This window comes from Balaenoptera musculus, chromosome 9 (genome assembly GCF_009873245.2).
Source record: "Balaenoptera musculus isolate JJ_BM4_2016_0621 chromosome 9, mBalMus1.pri.v3, whole genome shotgun sequence".
In the NCBI taxonomy this organism is placed as follows: Eukaryota; Metazoa; Chordata; class Mammalia; order Artiodactyla; family Balaenopteridae; genus Balaenoptera; species Balaenoptera musculus.
Window position 1 is genome coordinate 90,492,089 of NC_045793.1, and position 24,253 is coordinate 90,516,341.

Consider the following 24,253-nt stretch of genomic DNA (forward strand, 5'->3'; position numbering starts at 1 on the left):
AAACCTTGGGCCTGGAAGGGGCCTGAGATGTTTTCTGAGCCCAGAGGTGGCTTGGGTCTCCTTGAATGGCCTATATTTTTAGGCTGGGCATGACCATCTCTCCGCTTTTCAAGTATATTAGATATCTCTTTCTTATGTCAATTTAAAATCCGTTTCCCCGTTCTGTCGCCAGTGAGCTCTCTAGAGTGTGACAGAGCGAAGCCATTGCATCTCCCATGGGAAGCCCTTGGAAGCAACACCGGCCACACAGGTTCAGACTCCTTGTAACATTTGAGAGGTAGTTTTCTCTGGTTCTGCTAGTTATTTAGCCAGTCAGCTTCAGGGTCTGGGACTAGTTAGCTGAGGTAACTTGGGTGGGTGATATAACCTCTTTGAGCATCAGGGTCCACATCCTTGAACTGAGTTACAGCTAAAAGACTTGAATTTAAAGGGCCTGCTTTCTTCCTGTCTAGCTTCACTTTTCTGAATCTCAGAAGATCACAGTACTGGGGGCTTCCCTGGTGGCACAGTGGTTAAGAATCCACCTGCCAATGCAGGGGACACAGGTTTGAGCCCTGGTCCAGGAAGATCCCACATGCCACGGAGCAACTAAGCCCGCGAGCCACAACTACTGAGCCTGCGCTCTAGAGCCCACGAGCCACAACTACTGAGCCCGTGTGCCACAACTACTGAAGCCCGAGCGCCTAGAGCCCGTGCTCTGCAAGAGAAGAGTAGCGCCCACTTGGGGCAACTAGAGAAAGCCCACGCACAGCAATGAAGACCGAGTGCAGCCAAAAATAAATAAAAATAAATAAATTTATTTTAAAAAAAAGATCATAGTACTTACCTTCCCTCATGGGACTGCTGTGAAATCAAAGGTGATAGTATTTGTCTATTTTGTTGCTGTTGATGTTGTTGTTGTTGCTAGTAACTACTGCTGCTGCTGCTACTATAAAGGGCCTGGCAGGAGTTCATCTCTCTAGGCTGGGTTAACAGCAGAAGTAAATAAAAAACTTTTGCTGCAAGTCACCCTGAGCTTATAGGAAGTGGTTGGGGACAGGATGTGTGGGAAAGCCAGGAGGGTTATTCAAAGAATTATTTCCAAAAAAAATCAGAATAATTTCCAACCTGTGACCCAAGTTCTGATTGTTAGCCAACTTCTAGAGCTGTCTGGGAAATGGCCAAGTTCAATTCTTAGAAGATCAAACCTGGAAGAAGTGCATTCACTGTTTTGGAACAAATTAAGCAAAACACAGGATGACTGGCATCCTTTTGATCCCGTCCCTCATGCATATCAAGAACTAGCTCCCTTTGATTTCAGAGACTTTAAGAAAAAAGGTACAGAAATGAGTTCTTTTGTTTAAAAAAAAAATCACAAAAGAAAATAATAGGGGTTTGTATCTTCCTGGCTGGCCCTCTTTCTCACACATCTCTCTTCTGGCGTGAAGCAGAACAACAGAACTCTGTGTGGACAGATTACAGTGCACTTGCCAATAGAACTGAATGGGCCCTCGCTCGTGGATGTGGCTCAGAGACTCCCACTGGGTAGCACTGATGGCCAGTTGGGTCCTTTCCACGGAACCACTGAGCGTTATTTCATCCTTGGGGTTTGCAGGGTGAGTTTGCAGCCATCCTGGGCTTCTTGTCGCCTAGTGTCTAAGAGAGCATCTGGTGGTCTTTCCAGTCACTCTAATGAAGAGAGCAGAGAGGTTGCTTTCAAGAGCCCAAGGGCTTCGCATCTGTCATGCTTACACACGAATGATTTTAGTATCCAGAGAATCACATCAGGAGCTAGTTAAAGCCATTCCTAAATTATTTGTCTGGGTCAGATTTTTGTTCACTCTCTTATTCAAGATGAAGAGACTGTTGCTCTGATAGTATCACAAAACCTCTTAACGAATCTTCCATGTTTGCTCTGTGCATTTCTGATACCCTAGTGATTGTTAATTTTTGTTTGGGACCTGACCTTGGTATAAAAAATCTACAAAATTTACCCAAATCTTTATTACCTCTACGTGTAATCAGCTGAAAACTTGTTATGTAGCATTGGTGAAACCACCTGATAGTGGTATGAATGTATATTTAGAGATGACAGAACTAAGGAATTTGAAACTTTATCATTAAAAAATAAAAAAACCCTAAAGTAAGCAAAATATAAAATATACATAATTTTTAAAAGATTAAGGTGCCCATATTAGAGCAGTCATTCTCAAACTTTTCTATTTATCAGGGTTACTGCAGTAGGTCCTTGGCATAGCCTTTCAAAATCTGTTTTTTAAAAACTCCACTGATGATTCTGATAGGCTCCATTCCACAAAATAGTCTTTTATATTTTTAAATTCAAACTCTGTCACCACTGGCCCTTGTGCTGTTAGTTGTTCTCACTAACTCAATTCCCTTCACTTTAGTTATAAACCATAAGCTGAACTTATTTATTGCATACTTTAAAAAAATATTTATTTATTTTTGGCTGCGTTGGGTCTTTGTTGCTGCGTGCGGGCTTTCTCTAGTTGCAGCGAGCAGGGCTACTCCTCATTGCGGTGTGCAGGCTTCTCATTGTGGTGGCTTCTCTTGTTGCAGAGCATGGGCTCTAGATGCATGGGCTTCAGTAGTTGTGGCATGTGGGCTCAGTAGCTGTGGCTCATGGGCTCTAGAGCTCAGGCTCAGTAACTGTGGCGCACGGGCTTAGTTGCTCCGTGGCACGTGGGATCTTCCTGGACCAGGGATCGAACCTGTGTTCACTGCATTGGTAGGCAGATTCTTAACCACTGCGCCACCAGGGAAGTCCCTATTGCATACTTTTAAAACATTTAGACTAACTTACAAAATCTTAGCTAAGGAATTCTATTGCTCACAAAGTAATTTCTCTTTCATCCCTTGTTAAGCTTTTATTTCTTTTGTCTTTAATCCTCTTCTAGCTAAAAACAAAACAAAAAAACCCCAAGAAAAACAAGAGGAGTGAATAATTTGAGAAAAATCCTTTAAGTGGCCATGTACATGTGTTTTCATGCATGTAACTGTGTTAGCCTGGGGCTTTTTGGGTTGCAATATCAGAGTCTGCCTCAAATGAGCTCAAGCAGAAAAGTGAATTTATCGGCTCATGGAACTGGAAAGTCCAGGGATGCAGCTGTGTCAGCTTGATTCAGAGGATTCGAATCACCCCAACTTCCTTCATGATCTGAGCCTTCTTTTCTCTCCTTGGACATAGGCTTCCTCCATGTGGCTAAAAGCAGTGTCCACAAGCAGCCTGAGATTCACAAACCCATAGCCACGTACCCTAATAGAAAGACCTCTCTTCTAATGTCTGCTTATTAATTCTATGGACGACTCCATTTATTACCCCTGCTTGGGTCCCATCTCATTGCTGTGATGGTGCACTGTGATTGACAGCGCCACCTAGACTATATGGAATGCGGAGGAACCCTCCAGAGAAAACGTTGCTCTAGAGTAGAGGTTAGCAAAATTGGTTTCTCAAGGGCCAGAGAGTAAGTATAGTAGGCTTTATGGGCTACATAAATCACTGCTGCATATTCTTTTTCTTCTCCTACTAAGCTTTCTTTCACACTGAGGAAAAAGTACTGGGAGTAGGATCAAAATTGAGCAGAAAAAGGAAAATAGGGACAAAGGAAAAGAGGGAATGCAGAAAAAATGGGTGAGGGTAAATTGGAGCATAATTTAGAAAGTATTAAGGCCATATTCCTTATTACAAAAGAACAAAATGAGCTCTAGAGCTGTGAGGCTAGAAAAATGATTATTGGCATCCACCCTTTATGAGAGTAAAAGGAAAATTCATTTCACTTAAATAGGAGCAACTGGAAAAGACTGTGGTTAATGTCCATACAACGTTCTTATAAGAAAAAATATAAGGAGCAGAATAACGTTCCTTCAGATAATGAAGGCACACAAGAAGGACATGGTCACGAAAGAGATGAAAACGATAAGCTAAATTTAAAAAAAGCTAAAATGAAATAAGAAAATGATAGAAGCATGGAAGAACAACATAAATCAAAGGTACAGAAACTCATACATGAAGTATTTGGAAAAATAGGAATATTTGAAAATAAAGGTGACAGAACTACCTCAGACAAGTATTGGAAACTTAAAATCATTTCAGAAATAAAGATTAAACTATACTGAATATAAGAGCAAATAAACACATATAATTCATTTTATTTATTTTTATATATTTATTTTTGCTGTTTTTTGAAATATAGTTGATTTAAAATATTATATTAGTTTCAGGGTACAACATAGTGATTCAATATTTTTATAGATTATAGTCCATTTAAAGTTATTATAAAGTATTGGCTATATTCCCTGTGCTGTACAATATATCCTCGTAGCTTATTTATTGTATACATAGTAGTTTGTACCTCTTAATCTCTTGCCCCATCTTGCCTCTCCCCCCTTTCCTCTCCCCGCTGGTAACCACTAGTTTGTTCTGTATGAGTCTGTTTCTGTTTTGTTACATTCGTTTGTTTTATTTTTTTAGATTCCACACATAAGAAATGACATACAGTATTTGTCTTTCTCTGTCTGACTTATTTCACCTAGCATAATACACTCCAGGTCCATCCATGTTGTAAAAGGCAAAATTTAATTCGTTTTTATGTCTGAGTAATATTCCATTGTGTGTGTGTGTGTGAGAGAGAGAGAGAGAGAAAGAGAGAGGGAGGGAGGGAGGGAGGGAGGGAGGGAGATATCACATCTTCTTTATCCATTCATCTGTTGATGTATACTTAGGTTGCTTCCATATCTTGGCAATTGTAAATAATTCTGTGAACTATGGGGTGGGGTGCATATATCTTTTCAAATTAATGTTTTTGTTTTCTTTGGATATTTACCCAGGAGTGGAATTTGCTGGATCATATGGTAGTTCTATTTTTAGTTTTTTGAGGAACCTCCATATTGTTTTCCATAGTGGCTGTACCAATTTACATTTCCACCAACAGTGCACCAGGGTTCCCTTTTCTCCACATCCTAACCAACACTTATTATTTCTAATCTTTTTGATAATAGCCATTCTAACATGTATGAGGTGATATCTCATTGTGGTTTTGATTTGCATTTCCCTGATTAGTTATGTTGAGCACCTTTTCATGCACCTGTTGAGCATCTATATGTCTTTGGGAAAATGTCTATTCAGATCATCTGCCATTTAAAAAATGAGATTGTTTGGGGTTTTTTGTTTGTTTGTTTACTATTGAGTTATATGAGTTCTTTATATAGTTGGGGTATTAACCCTTATCGGATATGTGATTTGAAAATATTTTCTCCTATTCTTTAGATTGTCTTTTTATTTTGTTGATGGTTTCCTTTGCTGTGTGGCAACTTTTTAGTTTGATGTAGTCTCACTTGTTTATTTTTGCTTTTGTAGCCTTTTTGCTTTTTGTTGCCTTTGCTTTTGGTGTCAAATCTAAAAAATTATTTCTAAGACCATTGTCAGGGAGCTTATGTTTTCTTCCAGGAGCTTTATGGTTTCAGGCTTTGTGTTCAAGTCTTTAATCCATTTTAGTTGATTTTGTGTATGGTGGAAGATAGTAGCCCAGTTTCATTCTTTTGCACGTGGCTGTCCAATGTTCTCGATACCACTTATCGGAGAGAATATCCTTTCCTCAATGAGTGTTCTTGGCTCCTTTGTAATAAATTAATTGACCATATATGCATGGGTTTATATTCGTGCTCTCTATTCTGTTCCACTGATCTATGTGTCTCTTTTTATGCCAATACCATCCTGTTTTGATTACTGTAGCTTTATAATATAGTTTTAAGCCAAGCAGTGTGATGCCTCTAGCTTTGTTATTCTTTCTCAGTGTTGCTTTGGCTACTCAGAGTCTTTCATGGTTCCATCCGAATTTTAGGATTATTTGTTCTATTTCTATGAAAAAATGCCATTGGAATTTTGATAGGAATTGCATTGAATCTATAGATCACTCTGGGTAGTATGACTATTTTAATAATACTAATTCTTCCAGTCCATGAGCACAGATGTTCTTTCCATTTATTTGTGTCTTCCTCAATTTCTTTCATCAATGTCTTACAGTTTTCAGAGTATAGATTTTTCACCTCCTTGGCTAAATTTATTGCTAGGTATTTTATTCTTTGTGATGCAATTGTAAATGGATTGTTTTCTTATTTTCCCTTTCTGAGAGTTCATTATTAGTGTAAAGAAACACACTGATTTTTGTATATTGACTTTTGTATCTTGCAACTCTAATGAATTTATTATTTCTAACAGTATTTTTTATGGAGTCTTTAGGGTTTTCTATATAAAATATCATGTCATCTGCAAATAGTGACAGTTTTACTGCTTCCTTTCTGATTTGAATGCCTTTTATTTCTTGCCTAATTGCTCTGGCTAGGATTTCCAGTACCATGCTGAGTAAAAGTGGTGAGTGGGCATCCTTATTTTGTTCCTGATCACAGCAGAAGAGCTTTTAAGTTTTTTCCCCTTGTGTATAATATTAGCTATGGGTTTGTCATATATGGCCTTTATTATGTTGAGATATGTTCCTTCTATACCAACTTTGATGAGACTTTTTATCATGAAAGGATGTTGTTGAATGCTTTTTCTGCATCTATTGAGATGATCATACGATTTTTATCTTTCATTTTGTTAATGCAGTGTATCACATTGATTAATTTGGAGATGTTGAACCATCCTTTCATCCCTGGAATAAATCCCACTTGATCATGGTGTATGATCTTTTTAATGTATTGTTGAGTTTCGTTTGCTAATATTTTGTTGAGGATTTTTACATCTGTGTTCATCAGGGATATTGGCCTATACTTTTCTTTTCTTGTAGTATCCTTGTCTGGTTTTGGTATCAAGGTAATACTGGTCTCATAAAATGAGTTTGGAATTGTTCCCTCCCCCTCTATTTTTTGGTAGAGTTTGAGAAGATTTGGTATTAATTTTTCTTTAAATGTTTGCAGAATTCACCTGTGAAGCCATCTGGTCCTGGACTTCTTTTGTGGGAGGTTTTTGATCACCAATTCAATCTTCTTACTAGCAATTAGTTGGTTCAGAATTTCTATTTCTTCCTGATTCAGTTTTGGTAGGTTGTATGTTTTTAGGAATTTATCCATTTCTTCTAAGTTGTCCAATTTGTTGGCATATAATTGTTTATAGTAGTCTCTTATGATCCTTTGTATTTCTGTGGTTATCAGTTGTAATGTCTCCTCTTTCAGTTCTGATATTTATATGAGTCCTCTCTCTTTTCTTGGTGAGTTTGGCTACAGGTGTGTCTATTTTGTTTATCTTTTCAAAAAACCAACTCCTAGTTTCATCGATCTTTTCTATTGTCTCTCTTTCTCTTTTTATTTGAAATCTTTCTCGTTTCTTAATGTAGGCATTTATCACTATGAACTTCCTTCTTAGAACTGCTTTTGCTGCATCCTGTAAGTTTTAATATGTTGTATTTCAATTTCATTTGTCTCAATATTTTTTGGTTTCTCTTTTGATTTCTTCTTTGACCCACTGGTTGTTCAGTAGCATGTTGTTTAATCTCCACATATTTGTGAATTTTCTACTTTTCTTCTTGTAATTGATTTCTAGTTTCATACCATTGTGGTCAGAAAAGATGCTTGACATTATTTCAGTATTCTTAAATTTATCAAGACTTTTTTTTGTGGCCTAGCATGGGATTTATCCTGAAAAATGTTCCATATGTGCTTCCAATAGACCTTTTTTTTTTTTTTCTCCCCTGTGCTATGTGGCTTGCGAGATCTTAGTTCCCTGATCAGGAATTGAACTTGGGCCCCCTGCAGTGGATGCGCAGAGTCCTAACCACTGGACCACCAAGGAATTCCCTCCAACAGACTTTTAAGAACTGCAGGACAATTGAGGAAATTTGCACACTGACTAGATAGATATTTGATGATATTAAACATTGTTATTTTTAGGTGTAATGAAATATATTACAAACAATGAAATTTGGGTTTCATTTAGAATGGGGTGAAAATGAATTCCTTCTCACTTCTGATATTCTATCATAGGAATCAGCTCATTGATAATGCTAAAAATTTGTTTGGAATAGATGCTACTATTCCTCATTAAGAAATGTGCTTATAGATATATGGGTTATTTAAGTGTCAAAAACTTTGGAAAAGGAGCTAGCTCTGAACACAGACATATAAATCTTCAGATATGTGATAAGCTGTGAAAACAAAAAAGAAGTCATTGACTATGCTACAGAATGCTCTCTTTCTCACATTACTCTGAAAAACAGAGATAGGTTGAGAAACTAGTTCTTTTTAGTCTACTTAAATCAAAACAGAAATACTGGTTCAGATTGTTTGAAAAGACCTGATTTGTTCTTTCAAATCAGAGCTTCTTAAGCAAATGTGTAAATTCATACAAATAGAAGAACTGAAAGACTGTTTTTCTGCAAAGTACTAATTATCACTCCTAATGTGGGTCTCTTAGAATGAAAGTGTTAAGTATAATCTCTTTGAATATTCTATATATTCCATATATCTCTGTATATCTATACTCCCTCTGCATAGTCTTAAACCAGTAGATTTAGAAAAGTTTTCGAAAGTGAGATTGGGTCAGGATATGTGCTGAACTGGCACCTGGGCAGTTAGATTGCTTTGAGTGTTCCAGTCTGAAGAAGGACATATTCCGATCAAAGGAATCTGTCCTGTGTCTAATAGGCTCAGCCCCCTTTACCAGGGTGTGAGTGCAGGATCTCCAAGTGCGTAGTCTACGCAAGTTGCTCCCAGTTTCCCACGGTACCACGTACACTGGAAAACCTTTGAGAGCTTAAGGAAGAGGTCAGGGTGGAGAGCCCACCTCTGGTTCTTTTCATGGTTTTTCCCTTAGGGGTTGGTTGGTTGCAGATTTGTTAGGGTGCCGTCACCTCCCTCTTTATGTTCTTTGCTCTCTTTTCACCCACAGCCCGAGCTGGCTGAGGTGGCAGTCTGGATTGCTGGTGGACCTTCTGGATTGCCTGCTCTTTCTTTCCCCACTTGGAAAGCTTTGCACATATGATTTCTTATTTTTCACGCCTTGTCCCAAACCTGCAGGCAGTCAGCTGCCTGAGAAGTTGTTTTGATGAGGTTGATACAGCCCTTCTCATCTCCTACCGGCTCCTCAGTGAACAGCCTAGGTCAGAGTCAGAAGGCACTAAAAACAGCTGGAAATGCCCTAGCTAGTCATTCTCAAGTAGCTGGGTCAGATGAGGCACCCGAAGAAAAGAATCATAGAGACTGACGTACAGCCCTGAGACCTGCAGGTGCTGATTTATGGAAAGCCGGTGTGTGATTCTGGCAGCAGAAGAGCAACAGACACGCACGCATTCACACACACCCATACTGCACACACACTGCACACACATTGACCAAACACTGCAGAACCTCGTGGAAAAATAAAGTGCCAGTTGTACATCTAGAGTTTGGCAGAGAGTAGCTCTTGGAGGGGCCTTCCTGGAGGAATGAGAGAAGGCCAGATCTGGAGTGAGGTGCTGCATGTGGACAGGCACAGGGGTGAGGGAAAGAAGGAAGGACTCTTCATCATGGCTGATGCAGTGCAGTCAGGAAGACGAGCATGGTGGCTTGCGGAGTCACGCAGCCCCGGCTGGAAGTCTCACTCTGTTCCTCACTAGCTGGTTACTTTCTCTTTGTTTTCGTCAGTTGTTTCACCTCCAAAGTGGGGATGACGACTACCACAGAGAGCTGCTGAGGGGGTTCAGGAAGGCCATTCATGCAAAGTACCTAGCATAACATAGAGTTAGCGAGCGTAATTTTTCATTTCTTTCTTCACCTAGGAAATGGCACAATGAGAAAGTTTGTTTACTCACCACATTCCTGAAGCTCATCCGGTTATAGTTGGAGCCCCTAAGTTTGGCTTAGGAGCCCACATGATGTGCGGCTTCCTGGAGAGTTACGATCTTGTGCGTATAAGACCAGGGTGGGTGATTCTGTACTGGGTCCATTTCGGCCAGTGGTTTTCAGCTGCAGGTCATGACCGTTAGTGGTTCAAGATCCCAATTCTGTGGGCTAGAACCAGCATTAAAAAAACCCAGTAGTGTAGGATATAACCAAACAGAACAGATTTGGCTGTATCAGAGGGCACTGCACCAAGTAAGGGTTTCAGTAACATATGTATATGTGCGTGACGGAGTTGCAGTATGAAATGTGTTTCTTACTGAAGGTTGTTGTCAAAAGGAAAAAACAAACAGGCAAAAATTATGGTGTGGAGGATCAGAGATTTTATTTAGGGAGTTCTGACTACCCTGGGAGTTCAGGCCTTCTGACCAGTGAATTCCTGAGGAGATCTTTGTACCATTTGTAGTAATCTGGGGGTCTGTTGGGGAACGATCTCATTTGACCGTTTTTTGCATAAAGCAGCTGGAAATTCTAGTCCGGAATTCCCCACAAGATGCAGATGAATGAGGGCTGCTTGAATGGTTGACCCATTCCCACTGATCTTTTTGCCTTTAAAAGCATGAGTATTTGGCTCCAGGTAACGAGGACCTGGGGGCATGGAGTAGGAGAGGCAGGTGGAGGGTGAGACGTGGCTGGACCGTGAGGGATGCAGGGAGGAAGAAGCGAGTGTTGTAGGATTATAAAGCGCCATTAGCTCAACAGGCACCTAGTAAATGTCTTCCGGGGGTCAGGCCCCAACTTAGAACTGAGACATGCATGTGCGGCTAAAAGGTCAGGCATTGTGCCTGCCCTCACAGATAATAGCATCTAGTGGGGAAACAGATAAGGGCCTGCCGCAGTAAATATTTATTCCAGTGAGTTATATTTTTTTGCCTATTAAGAGTTAATGTGTCCCTGGATGTAACATGGGACTGAAATAGCTTTTTAACTGTTTGTGGCACATATATTACTTTGTTCTCTGTTCCTAGTTTCAAAACTAGCTGACAGGGAATGAGGTATTTCTCCCTCTCTGTGTATATACATACACACACACACGTGCACACGCACACACGTACACATACATACACAATGCTAAATTAAGTTGCTTGTGAGTTTTGGGATCCTCAGTTTTTTCAATGGGCTAGTGACTCCCAATGGCAGAAAGCTCTCCTCACCTACCTCCAGCAGTTGGAGAAACTCATTTCCAGAGGAGTCCTGGGCACCTCGCTGATGAGGCCAGCACTTGTAATTCTGTTTATCAAAAATGCTTTTTGTCATTTCTTGGTAACAACAGCAATACTTGCCCCTTGTGGAGAACATAGATAGCAGAGAAAAGTATAGACCTAGAACTCTTTTGTACATGGAAATTATTGTTAGAAACCTCTTTAGAGGTTAATTTTTTCCAGGTTATCATATGTGAAGAGGAGAGGAAAGAACATTTTTAAAAAATTGAAGCATAGTTGATTTACAATGTTGTGTTAGTTTCAGGTGTACAGCAGTGATTGTTTTATATATGTCATCTACTTTTTTTCAGATTCTTTCCCATTATAGTTTATTACAAGGTACTGAATATAGTTCCCTGTGCTGTACGGCAGGATCTTGTTGTTTATCTATTTTATATATAGTAGTTTGTATCTGCTAATCCCAAACTCCTAATTCATCCCTCCCCCACCCCCTTTCCCCTTTGGTAACAAGTTTGTTTTCTATGTCTCTCTTTTGTAAATAAGTTCATTTGTATCACGTTTTAGATTCCACATATAAGTGCTATCATATATCTGTCTTTCTCTGACTTACTTCATTTAGTATGATCATCTCTAGGTCCATCCATGTTGCTGCCAATGGCATTTTCAGTCTTTTTTTATGGCTGAGTAATATTCCATTGTGTCTATGTGTGTACATGGGTGTGTGTGCGTTACATTTTTGTCCATTCATCTGTTGACATTTAGGTTGCTTCCATGTCTTGGCTATTTTAAATAGTACTGTTATGAACATTGGGGTGCATGTATCTTTTCAAATTAGAGTTTTCTCCGAATATACGCCCAGGAGTGGGATTGCTGAATCATATGGTAGCTCTAGTTTTAGTTTTTTAAGGAACCTCCATACTGTTCTCCACATTGGCTGCACCAATTTACATTCCCACCAACATTGTAGGAGGGTTCCCTTTTCTCTACACCCTCTCCAGCACTTATTATTTGTAGACTTTCTGATGACCATTGTATTGACAGATGATTTGTAGACCATTCTGACTGATGTGAGGTGATACCTCATTGTGGATTTGATTTGCATTCCTCTAATAATTAGCAATGTTGAGCATCTTTTCATGTGCCTACTGGCCACCTGTATGTCTTCTTTGGAGAAATGTCAATTTCGGTCTTCTGCCCATTTTTAAATTGGTTTGTTTGTTTTTTGCTATTGAGCTGTATGAGCTGTTTGTATATTTTGGAAATTAAGCCCTTTCAGGCACATCATTTGCAAATATTTTCTCCCATTCAGTAGGTTGTCTTGTTGTTTCATTTATGGTCTCCACTGCTGTGCAAAGGCTTCTAAGTTTTGATTAGGTCCCATTTGTTTATTTTTGCTTTTATTTCAATTGCGAAAGGACGTGTTTTGCCATTACTAGATGGAAATGGTTTGAAGTCATTCTCCTCTTTCCTCCCTGTAGGAAAAATGCTGTGACCTTTGTTTCCTCAGGCAGGCTAGGGTGGGGACAAGTTGTATAAACCTCACAGAACCATTCTTGGCCATCTTTCACAGTGTCTTGTTCTCTAAGCAGAAAGGAGGACACTGCTGGTGAAGTTTTAAGATGGAAGTAACAAGGTTTGTAAAGCGCTTATAGTCCTGCATCAATATTTGGGTAGTGGTTTATATAGAGCAGTGAGTCTCAACCAGAGATGATGGGTGTTTACGAATTCTCTGGTGGTTTATCCAAACTACACAGACCTGCTGTATAGCACAGGGAGCTCAGTTTGGTGCTCTGCGGTGACCTAGATGGATGGGATGGGGGTGGGGTGGGAAGGAGGTCCAAAAGGGAGGGGATATAGGTATACTTATAGCTGATTCATTTCATGTACAGCAGAAACGAACACAACATTGTAAAGCAATTATACTCCAATAAAAAAAAATAGAAATGAACACAACATTGTAAAGCAATTATACTCTAATAAAAAAAATTAGAAACAAAAACAAAACAAGAAACAAACTACACAGACACTTTTAACTGTCATATCCAGGAACGTATCAGATGTTCAGGAGTAAGTGTATGTTTCAGAAAAGCCCCACAGGTAATTCTTACCCTATCCCTCTCCTACTCCACCTACTGATACAAAGGGGAATGCATGGAAACCCTGCTCAAAGATACAGACAGTAGAGTTGAAAAATATAAACAGTGGAAGCTAAGGGGTTCCGGACAAAAATAAACAGGAGGCACTATTTCTCAGATGCATCTTTTCCTGCGGTAAAGCGTCCACTGACATCCCTAAATGTGGCTTCCCGGGCATCAGCATAACCTGAGGGGAGACAGCTCTTTGGCAGAGGTACATATTATCCCCAAAGCTTGGTAAATACAGCTCTGAGCCAGAGCAGGAAGGCTCTCCTCCTTGTGAGTGCCACACTTTGTTGGCACGGCTTGGGAGCCCAGTGATGTAATGTGTAGTTTCAGCCTGCCTTGTTCAGAAATCCGAAGCAAACAAGTCCTCTGATTTAAAGGAAAATAACAGCAATTATTTTCAGTAAATTATTTAATTTAAAAAAATTTTCATCCTTTTGGCATCTTATACTTTAGACATGTCTCTTGTAAGCAGCAAATAGTTGGATTAAAAAAACATTCTTTTAACTGATTGTATGTTTGTGTAGGATATGTTTATGTACTATTGACATATATGTTATATATATTGAATGTATGTATCGTATTATTATTATTATTCTTTTGCTGTTTTTGTCCTACTTGTTTTTGTTACCTTTTCTCTCACTTTTGGCCACCTTTTGAAAAATTTTGATCTTTTCCTGTTAGTTTGAAAGTAACATACTTTGTTCCTATTCCTATTAATTCAACATACATACTTAACCAAAGTCTAAAATTGATCAATAAGTTTAACCTCCTTCTGACGATTCAAGTGCCGTAGAACACTCTGAATTCCATTTACCTTGCTCCTGAGTTATGCTATACCTGTAGACTTTAAATATTGTTTAACTTAAATCCATAAGACATCATCGTTTCATACAGTTTTGTTTAGTTGCCCCACATATATTTACTACTGCTATTGCTCTTCATCCATCTCTTAGAATTTTCTTTAGTGAAGGTTTGCTAGTGACAACCTTTGAGTTTCGTGATCTGAAAATGTCTGTATTTTCATTCTTGAAAATTATTTTTCAAGGGAATAGGGTTCTACGTTGGTAATTATTTCCTCTTAGGTCATCGCGTTGTCTCCTGGCTTCCACTGCAGCTTGTGGGATCTTAGCTCCCTGACCAGGGATCGAACCTGGGCCCTCAGCAATGAGAGCACAGAGTCCTGACCACGGGACTGCCAGGGAATTCCCACAATCTTTTTCTCTGGCTGCTCTTAAGACACTTTCTGTACTATTGTTGATTTGCAGTTTCACTATAACATGTCTGGGTGTGGCTTTTTAAAATTTATCTTGCTTGGGATTCACTGAGCTTCTTTAATCTTTCACTTGTTGCTTTTTATCAGTTCAGGTAAATCCTGAACCCTCAGATCTTGAAATATAGCTTCTACCCCATTTTCTTTCTTCTTCTTCTAGAGCTCTGATTAGACATACGTTAGGCCCTTCCGCTCTCCCATGTTGCTTACCTTCTTTTTGATTTTGTCCATTTGTTTTGTGTTGCGTTCGGAATAATTCCTTCTGACCTGTCTTCCCTTGGGTTCCCTCTACGGCTGTCTAATCTGATTGTTAATCTCAGTTTCTGTATTTTTTATTTATACAAATTCTGTTAATCCCTTTTTCAAATCTGTTATTAAAAAGATTTCCTATTCCGTGTAGCTTCAAGCTATTTCATTAACAAAAATATTATGCATATTTTATAATGTCTCATAATTTTTGTATCTGAAACTTTTGGATTTTTTTTGTCACTCTCATTCATGGTGTCCTGTTTCCTTGTGTGATTACTTTTTGAGTTGCTCATTTTCCTTAGAATATTATTTTGGGAATTCTTTGAGGCTTAGGATGAAACAGTATCCTTTCAGAGAGGATTTGCATTCTGTCAAGCATTTAGGGAATTCTCCCAGTCCAGTTTAATCTAAATTTACAGCCTGAGGTTTTTGTAACACGTACGGGGTGTGAATTTGGGTTGCAACTAGGTGCAAGGGCTAGCTTGCAGTGACAGCTTGTCAGAGGTTTTTCTTAACTCGGTCTGCCCAGAGCTAAAGCAACTTTTCTTGCAGGGCCCTAGTGGTGTTGGGGTAAAGGTTTACTACTGGTTCACCCTCATCCTGAAGTAGCCCTTTGCAGGACCTGCTTTATAAAGGGTCTTTGATTTCTGTTCACATGTCCTGTCAGGCCCTAGAAACTGAAGTTCATAGTCCTCAGGTTTGGTGGATACCCCAGGACAAAAGTACCTTCAGTACTTGGTTCTCTATTCCACATCCCATTTTTCACTTGGATTTTGACCTAGTAATTTCTTACTGATCTGTTTGTTAGTTCAATACAAAAAAAAAAAAAAAAAAGTTACCCATTAGTTTTTGTTGGTTTTTAGTGAAAGCCGGTCAGAATTACCTAGTCTGTTTACATTTCTGGAAACAGAATCGTCTAGTTATAAAAATACAGAGAAAGCTTTTGTCAAAAGTTTGGTGTTGCTTGGTTTACAGAGAAGATTCTGTTTCTCCATCTGTAAAAGAGACGTTTAAAATAGCCACCAATTTTGGAATCTGCATCAGTGAAGTCTGTAGAATCCCTTGCGAGTTGAATTAAAATCATATTTACTTACTTTGCCTTGTTCCGAAAACAATTTAAGGTGATTAAAACCTTAAAATATCTAAGAGCACCACTAGACGTTCAAATAAAGAGGGAAAGGCATTTGGTAGAGCGCACCCTTAATCTCTGCTCTGCAATTACAGGCATACGTCATTATTTTACTGCACTGTTTTACTGCGCTTGTTTTTTTTTTTTTTTTTACAAATTGAAGGTTTGGGGCAACGCTGCATGGTCAGATGATGGTTAGAATTTAGCAATAAAATATTTTTTAATTAAGGTACATACATTGTCTTTTTAGACATGCTATTGTGCACTTAACTGACGGCAGTATAGTGTGAACATAACTTTTACAGGCACTGGGAAAGCCAAAAGTTCATGTGACTCGCTTTATTGTGATGTTTGCTTTTTTGAGGTGGTCTGGAAGAGAACCCGCAATATCTCCGACGTCTGCCCGTAACTAGGAGCTCTCATGGTGGAGTCTGTGTAGCAACCCCCTTAAGTTATATGCAAATTGTTTTATTTGCAAATGAGAGTTTTTCTCTGAAGAAGGTCCACAGCCGTAAGCACAGTCTCAGAGGTCTAAGATCCAAGGAAAGTTATGAACTACTTAAGTACATACAAGGAAATCTTAGGCAAATAATTTATCCTCTTTATATGTTAGTTTTCTAACCTATATTTTGATGAAACAAACACTTCATGAATTTACTCTAAGGGTTTTCCAAAAAGACAGTAATATGTGAACATGCTTTGAAAAAGTTATCTGTGTTTAAGAAAACAACTTAGTAAAACGTTCTACTCGTTTTCTGTTTTTTTTTTTTTAAACACTTATTAAAGTGTTCAGGGTACTGCAAAGGGTACCAAAACACTGTAGAAAAGTGTTCATCTTAATGACATTTATTCAACAAACATTTAAATATACTGAATGCAGGAGATACAGATGAATAAAACACCATTCTATATTGCCTCATGCAGGACCCAGAACCATGGATCGTAAGAGCTGTTTTAGAAATACACTCAAGTACCTATGGAGGCCAGAGGAAGGGCATGTGGGGTGGGGATGGCAGGTGAGCGAGTAGTTGCACAATTCTTGGGGGCGTTACCACCTAACACCTAAAATGAGTTAGCCAAAGGCAGCGTTAGTAAGGAGAGGAGTGGGGAAATGGTGTGATGCGTGTGCACGTGCAGGACTGTGTGTAGGCAGAGCAAGTAGGTGCTGCTGGCACAGAAACAGAGGGCAAGACATGAGGCTGCGTGTGTGGCAGGGACCAGATCAGGGAGGGTTTTGTGGGTTAGGTTGGATTCTGAGCATTGTCGTGGGCTACAGACAGCACCAAATGCTTTAAGCAGGGGACTGAAATGACTCGATTTTGTTACAACACTTTTTTGGTAGTACACAGCAGGAGGGGGAGGGGGCTAAGGACGGAAAATCTAGTTAGATATTTTTTGTATTGTTTCAGGAAGAGATTTGTGCACCTAAAGTGGGAGTGGGAGAGAAGATAGATTATAACATTATTTAGTAGGTAAATCGATAGGAATGTGTAATTGAGGACAGGCGTAGGGTAATGGAGAGGGAACTCTCGCTCGGGCGGTTGGCTGAACCCCCAAATGAGGTAGAGAATCAGGAGGAATATGCTAAGTTTGGCCTTGTCGTATGTGAGTAGGTATCTGGGTGGAAATGCATCACAGGTAGAAAAGTCTGGGCTAGAGAGAGAAATGCGTGGAGGCTTGAGTCAACAGGTGATTGCTGAGAGCATGCGAGTGGCTGAGATCAGCCGAGATAAATATGGAGATAAGTAGGACACGCCAAAATTGAAAAGGTAAGAGTGTGAAGAGCCCCAGAGAGAGAAGGCACCCGAGCTGTTCCAGCACAAGATGAAGCAGTTTCAAGGACTGAATTACTAACAGTGGCAAATACAGGGGAGATCCTCCGGTAAGATAAGAACTAAACATATTCGTTTGACACTCAAGAGGCCTCTGTTTTGTTTAATGAGGGATGAGAACCAGATGGGAGATGAACAGCAAGTGAGGCAGTAAATGGAGAGGAAGTGTACACAGAGTTTGGATATGAAAAGGAGAGGGGCGACTAAGCTGGTGCTATCAAGGGAGTGACTTTTTTTTTTTTAAGGACTGGAGAAACAGGAACATGTTTGCTGGCTGAGGAGGAAGGACTAGAAAGGGAGAGGTTGAAGATAAGAGTTGTTTTTGCCCAGGCTCAGAGTTCAGGCTACTTAGGAAGACCTAAAAAGAATTAAATGTGTAGTCAATCCATCAGGAGGGCTCCTCAGCCCAACAGCTGAACCATCCATCTTAATAAAAACTAGAGAACGTCTTCCCTAGTTTACCTCAAAGAAGTAACAGCTCAGTAGGCAATTACAAAATTAGATAAGAAAATAAAGTAAGTCAGGATAACTATATTTTTAATACTATTTTGCTGCCAACCAAAGAAAGATGCTTCTTTTCTCTGGGATGAACGTAAATCAATGTAAACCAAAATTGTATTTTTCTGCAGAGATTATGCTATAAACTGGTAGAAAAGTCAATTGACAGCTTATTCTACTCGCCAAGAGAACAGTATGAGCCCTGAAAAGTGGTAAAAAGATCCCTTGTGAATATACCAACTAAGTCACCAAGAGTCCTATATACCAATAAGGTGAGGGGTCAGTCAGCCCATGTGAGAGCATGCAGGCAAAATTCTTGATTACCAAGGACCCATTTTCATGTTAGTTAAAAAAAATTTTGGTGAAGTCGGTAATTTGAGTGAGTCTAAAATTCCATTCAAGAATATATTTCTCTTTGCTGGAATAACAAATAAATAAGTTTTAATGGAATGAAGAACTGTGAACCAATTAAGATAGAGTTGTCTCCGGGGGGTAATAAATAATAATTAGAGAAACTTTTGAATAAAATAAAATAATTTGAGGTGGGAATAACCTGAATACCTGAATAAGAGGTGACTGATTTTAACTGGCGCAGAATGCTTTGGCTGGTTTCTTTAAAAAAGAAAATGTGACTCTTAAAACATTAAAAACAAAAATTCAAAAATGTATTTAAAGGCTGGAACACTTGGGCCTATGTCAGTTGAAAGGGGATGCTGCAGCAAGCTAGCAAAACCAAGAAATTTTAAACCGAGATTATTCCTTCCTTCCGTCTATTCATTAACTCAACAAATATTGCTTAAGCATCTGGTAAAGGACATCAAGCCTTTGGCAATACACAAAGCACTTTTTTTTTTTAATTTTTTTTAATTTTTATTTATTTATGGCTGTGTTGGGTCTTCGTTTCTGTGCGAGGTCTTTCTCTAGTTGCAGCAAGCGGGGGCCACTCTTCATCGCGGTGCGCAGGCCTCTCACTATCGCGGCCTCTCTTGTTGCGGAGCACAGGCTCCAGACGCGCAGGCTCAGTAATTGCGGCTCACGGGCCCAGTTGCTCCGCGGCATGTGGGATCTTCCCAGACCAGGGCACGAACCCGTGTCCCCTGCATCGGCAGGCAGATTCTCAACCACTGCGCCACCAGGGAAGCCCCAAAGCACTTTTTAATCAGTTTGTCCACGCATGTTTGGACCCTTCCAGGAGGCGGAGCTCCTCCTCTTGCAGGCTCGCCTGCGTCAGCCGTCTCCACTGCCTGATCCATTTGAGGCTCACGCCCCTCCTTGCTGCTGCCTCCTGCTCCCTTCCCTTCATTCACTGAACACACTGCCACCTGACTTAGTTTCCCTCTCCACTACGACTCTGGATGATCTTAATGTCCACCTGTCCAACCCACTTGTCTTTTTAGGTTTCGTGATCTTGTTTCGTCTCCAATGATCTTCCTTAACTTCATGTAGCCACTGCAAGGTCATGCCTTGGATCGTACTTCACCGCGAACCTGCTCCTCTCAGATCACTAATCCAAGCATCCTGGTCTCAGGCTAGCATTTTCCGTCCTTCCCAAGCTGCTTGTTCAACAACTCCCAGTAGATCAGAGCTGTCGTCAGGCTGTCCATTGGGCTCTCTACTGTCTTCCCAACACTGTGTGTTGCCTTCACGTCCTCACCTATTCAGTTTAAGTACCGTAGGACCCTTTTTCAACAACTCCATTTTAATAATTATTCAGTTATTGTCCTTTGTTCTATCAGACTTATCTGGCAAAACTCCAAGTATCTCAATTTTCTGTGCGTCTGTACCTAGGCATCAGGGTGTTACTAGGGAGGGCAACAAAAATACAACCACAAGAGGCAAATTTTCAGTATAAGTTCTCAATCACCAACTAGTTGGGGAACTACAGAATGGTGTGGAGGACCCAACACCTCTGGGCACTTTACTCTCCACAATAACTGTTTTAAAACTTGCATTTTCAACCATCTGCCCTGGTCTCAAATTTCACAGAGAAAACCAAAGCCTGCATACGCACTAGCTTCTCCTTTCTTCTAGATTAAAAGCACTCTGTCCATCGGAAGCCAATCCTTTGGACCCCATCCTCCTCCACCTTCTTTGGAACCCAATACCATGCTGATTCCTTTGACTCTCTGGTCTTCCACTTCTCCCTCTTTCCTGGGTCCTTCTCAGAGATAAAGCAGTACCTAAAAAGGGAAAGGGAGACACACTGTTGCCTCATTCTCTCTTCCTTCACACTTCCAACTTTTGGGAGCTACGCAAGGTAGCTTCTTTCTGACGTCTACCTCCTCTACTACCTGGAAGGGCATGTCTCTAAGCTGCCAGTTATTTCCAGGAGGTCAAATCCAATAGATGCTTTCGAATCCCTCACTCTACTTGATTTCTCAGCAGTATTCAACACCTGTGCAAAAAAAAAAGCCCTTCCCTGGGCTTCCATGACTTTCATCCTCCTGGTTTTCCTTTCATTTCTTTAGCTACTGCTTGTCAGTCTCCTCTGCCTGCTCATCTGCCACTTAAAACTTTTGAGAGTGCCTATGGTGTTGCCCTGGGCCCTCTTTTCTTTATTAGCAGAGATCCGCACATTTTTTTTTTCTTTAGAGGGCCATATAATAAATTATTCTAGGCTTTGCAAGCCATAAGGTCTGTCACAACTACTCAACTCTGCCACTGTGACATGAAAGCAGCCATGAACAGTAGTTTAACTAATCGACATGGCTGTGTTCCAATAAAACTTTATTTACAAGAACAGATGGTGGGTTGGATTTGGCCTATAGCCTGTGGTTTGCCATGCCATACTCTATACTCTGCCTAGAGAAGCATCCTCTCTTGTGTCTCCAGTGAGCATCTATACATCACATTCATATCCAAGTCGGTATCTCCAGCTACCTAAAATCCACATTTAAATGTCTCAAAGGCATCTCAAATCTTACCTGAGGAATTGTGCTCTCTGCCCCCAAATCTGATCTTCCTCCAGTGTCCTTAGTAAAAGGCACTGCCATAGAGTGCACAAGGCAGAAAGTAAGAGGCATCCTAGATGTTTCTCCCTCTTTCATTCTCTAATTCTTTGAACTGGAAGAATACCTAAAAAAGGTAACTCTGTAAATGCCATTATTTGAAGCACACAGTCAAATTTAACATTTCACTAATAGAGCTAAACTTTATTTCCATGTTTATTACATGTTTATCTTTGATGTTGAATACATATTAGATTGATTTAACATACAACTTGGGAGAAAAGCTGACATTCTCCACTAGATGGGTTAAAGAGGAATGTAAAACTACAAAATACTTGTTTAAGTTTGAATTCTAAATTATGGCAAACAGAACAATAATTACCTTGCCATTTTTCTCTTTCTAGTTTTCCAAGATGGATTTCATTATAAAATGTTGTTCATAACAATTCATTTCAAGAAAGGAAATAAGGGATAATCATTAAAACCATTTTACTTTAAGTATAGAGTACAAATAAAGAGTCTTAATGCAGAACTCCTATCTCCTATTTAAAATACAAATAATACTTCAGGATATTATGAACTGAGGGGGACTGACTGTTGTAAACTGCAAATCTAATGACTTGAGCAAACCCACACTTGCCATTTGCTTTTGTCTGCAAGAGTCAGGCTGATTTAAGGGTGACACAACAGAGTTCTATTTGATATCTATGTCACCCAGTTGCTACTCAGAATGGGGATGGCCAAATACTAAGTGCTTACGTGATGGGGATTCAGGATTAATCAATTCCAAGTGGCTAAGAGCTATAACAGAGTTCATCATTCCATCCCCCAATCTATGGCCATGTACAAATGTACAGATTTTAGCATTCACTGAAAGTTGTAAAATAAAACTCCTCTAGATACTCTGAAATGGCTGAAGTTCAGAGTGTATAAAGACTGTTATCTGTAGTATAATTGCAGTGTTTAAGCAAAATCAAAATTATGGGTGGTTATCAAAGTTGTTATTGGTAATAGTTTCTTTTCCTTCTCTATAAGCCCCTTAGCATACTTTGTGAAGAAAGGTGTGTTCTTAATACTCCTACTCTTTACTTAGATTTAAAAAATAATAAATCAGCTTAAAATGATTTTCTACCAGGGATTACAGGATGAAAACTCTTACTAGAAGTGTGAATGATGCCTACTGTTCTCATTAGACAAGTGTTTAGAATCATCTGCAAAAACCCATATTCTTCTTAATAATAATGCGTATAAAAGATGTTTAATAAAGATAACTCACCTCTAATTAGATTACTCTAGTGATAAAATATTTTCTCATGTAACTGTTTAGGCCAAATGATTGATGGCTTTTCCATTTTTAAAATTTCACTTTTAATGTCATGTTGTTAAAGCTTTTCTAAATACTCTTCTAATATCAGATTCTTAAATGAGAAAAGACAAAAGAGCGAAAAACTCCGTCTCAAGGCACACTCCTTTTCTTACAACAAGGTCGACACACTTTTCTGTAAAGGGCCAGATAATAAACATTTCAGGCTTTGTGGGTCACAGGGTCACTATTGCAATGACTCAATTTCTGCTGTTCTTGTGAGAAAGCAACCATAGACAGTATGTATCTATAGAAAGAGTAGTCCGAATTTGGCCTGCAAGCCCATAGCTGGCCAATCTCTGCCTTAGAACAGAAAGGACATCTAAAAAATCCTGGTCTCTAGTCAAATGTGATGACTGATTCAGAATTTAGCAGTTTAATCAATCACTCTAGAACACGTTGATGTTGAACACCGAATTTAGCCAACTTTCCGCTTCTGGTTCAGATTATTCAAACTCATGTCATCATGCTTTTCATTTGGGATAATTTATCTTCATTTAAGAACTTGCCTGAGCATTATTTACTGAGGGAGTCAGTTTAAAATTAATAAATGATGTCCATAAAATTGAATATCCAATTTAATTTTTGAAAAAAATGAAAAATATAACAGAATCAAAACATTAAAAATAAGTACACTCACTACCCATTCCAGTAATTCATTTAAGTCATATCAACTATAGAATAGGAAAAATAAATTCAGAAGTGTAATTACTTTAAAATACACTACTTCCATTTCTGTCAATATTTTACATTTATGTATATATTCTAGAGTGTAAGCAGAAATTCTCTCTAAAAATCTCCTTAAAATCTTGAGGTGCATTATTAGAGCCACAGGCAATATCTGACATATAAAATTGCAGTACAGGCCTTTCAAATTTGGCATTTCACTGGTACAATACAATGACCAACGTGTATAATCACTGTACAGTGCCTAGACATTCCAGTAAGAACCATTATTTTCTTTAATGTAGAATGATTAATACATATTCTACAAGGGGCAGTGAGGTTTAGTAATTCTATTGGGTATATCCTGACATAATTTTCAAATTGTATAATAACACAAACAACTTTGTTAAGGCCATGTTTTATTTGCTGATTAATGGACAAAAGGCAATGTAATTTATTTTCAAGTATTTTCTTGAAAGTCTGTGCTCATAAAAATCATGAAAAGTTGGAAAGGCTGTTAAATCACTGAAACTTTAAATATATCTTACACAATCTTGTTTGTACAAAAATACAAGTTAAATATAAACATAAAGTAATCATGATAATTTTATGCAAATCTGTTTTATGTGATCTTCAGTTATATATAAAAGTTTCTTGGTTCTGTTTGTGAAAAGATCAATACCAGATTGAATTACTATCTATTGGCAAAGGGCCCTAAAAAGCTTACTTTAGCAATTATCTTTTACATGGTTAAGAGCATTTCCTAATTTGAGATCACCTAAACACTGGAAAAAAAGAAAAAATGTAAAGGGCAGTATGTCCATAAACCAACAAATAATGTGGCTGTAATGTATCATAAAACACAAAGAAACCCTACACATCTGTACAATAAACATTATGTATTACATACTCACACACACAGGTGTATACGTGTGTGCATGCACGTAAACACACACACACGCACACGCAGGCACGCGCACACATACCCAGTCATAAAACAAAGCCTAATGAGGTGTTGCTTCCAGTTCGATATTCAGCTGTGCATTTTTTCTTACTTCATCAAATGAATAGCTTTTTGTCACCTTCCCATTCTTGAAGACAGTATGGAGAAGATCCTGCAC

The 24,253-nt window shown here is 39.1% G+C and overlaps 1 protein-coding gene and 1 long non-coding RNA gene across 3 annotated transcripts in view; one reads left to right on the forward strand and one right to left on the reverse strand.

The window, feature by feature from the left end:
- LOC118900941 overlaps positions 1-24,253 on the forward strand; it is a 75,175-nt gene that overhangs the window by 38,609 nt on the left and 12,313 nt on the right. The window lies entirely within an intron of this gene.
- The window catches only part of NAMPT (nicotinamide phosphoribosyltransferase), a 40,636-nt gene continuing 37,248 nt past the window's right edge, over positions 20,866-24,253 (reverse strand). The window contains exon 11 of one of the 2 annotated variants that reach the window (XM_036863842.1): positions 20,866-24,247. In XM_036863842.1, the coding sequence (XP_036719737.1) occupies positions 24,137-24,247 (111 nt within the window). In that variant the 3' untranslated portion in view covers positions 20,866-24,136. The remainder of the gene's footprint in view (positions 24,248-24,253) is intronic. The other variant, XM_036863843.1, reaches the window with a different exon arrangement.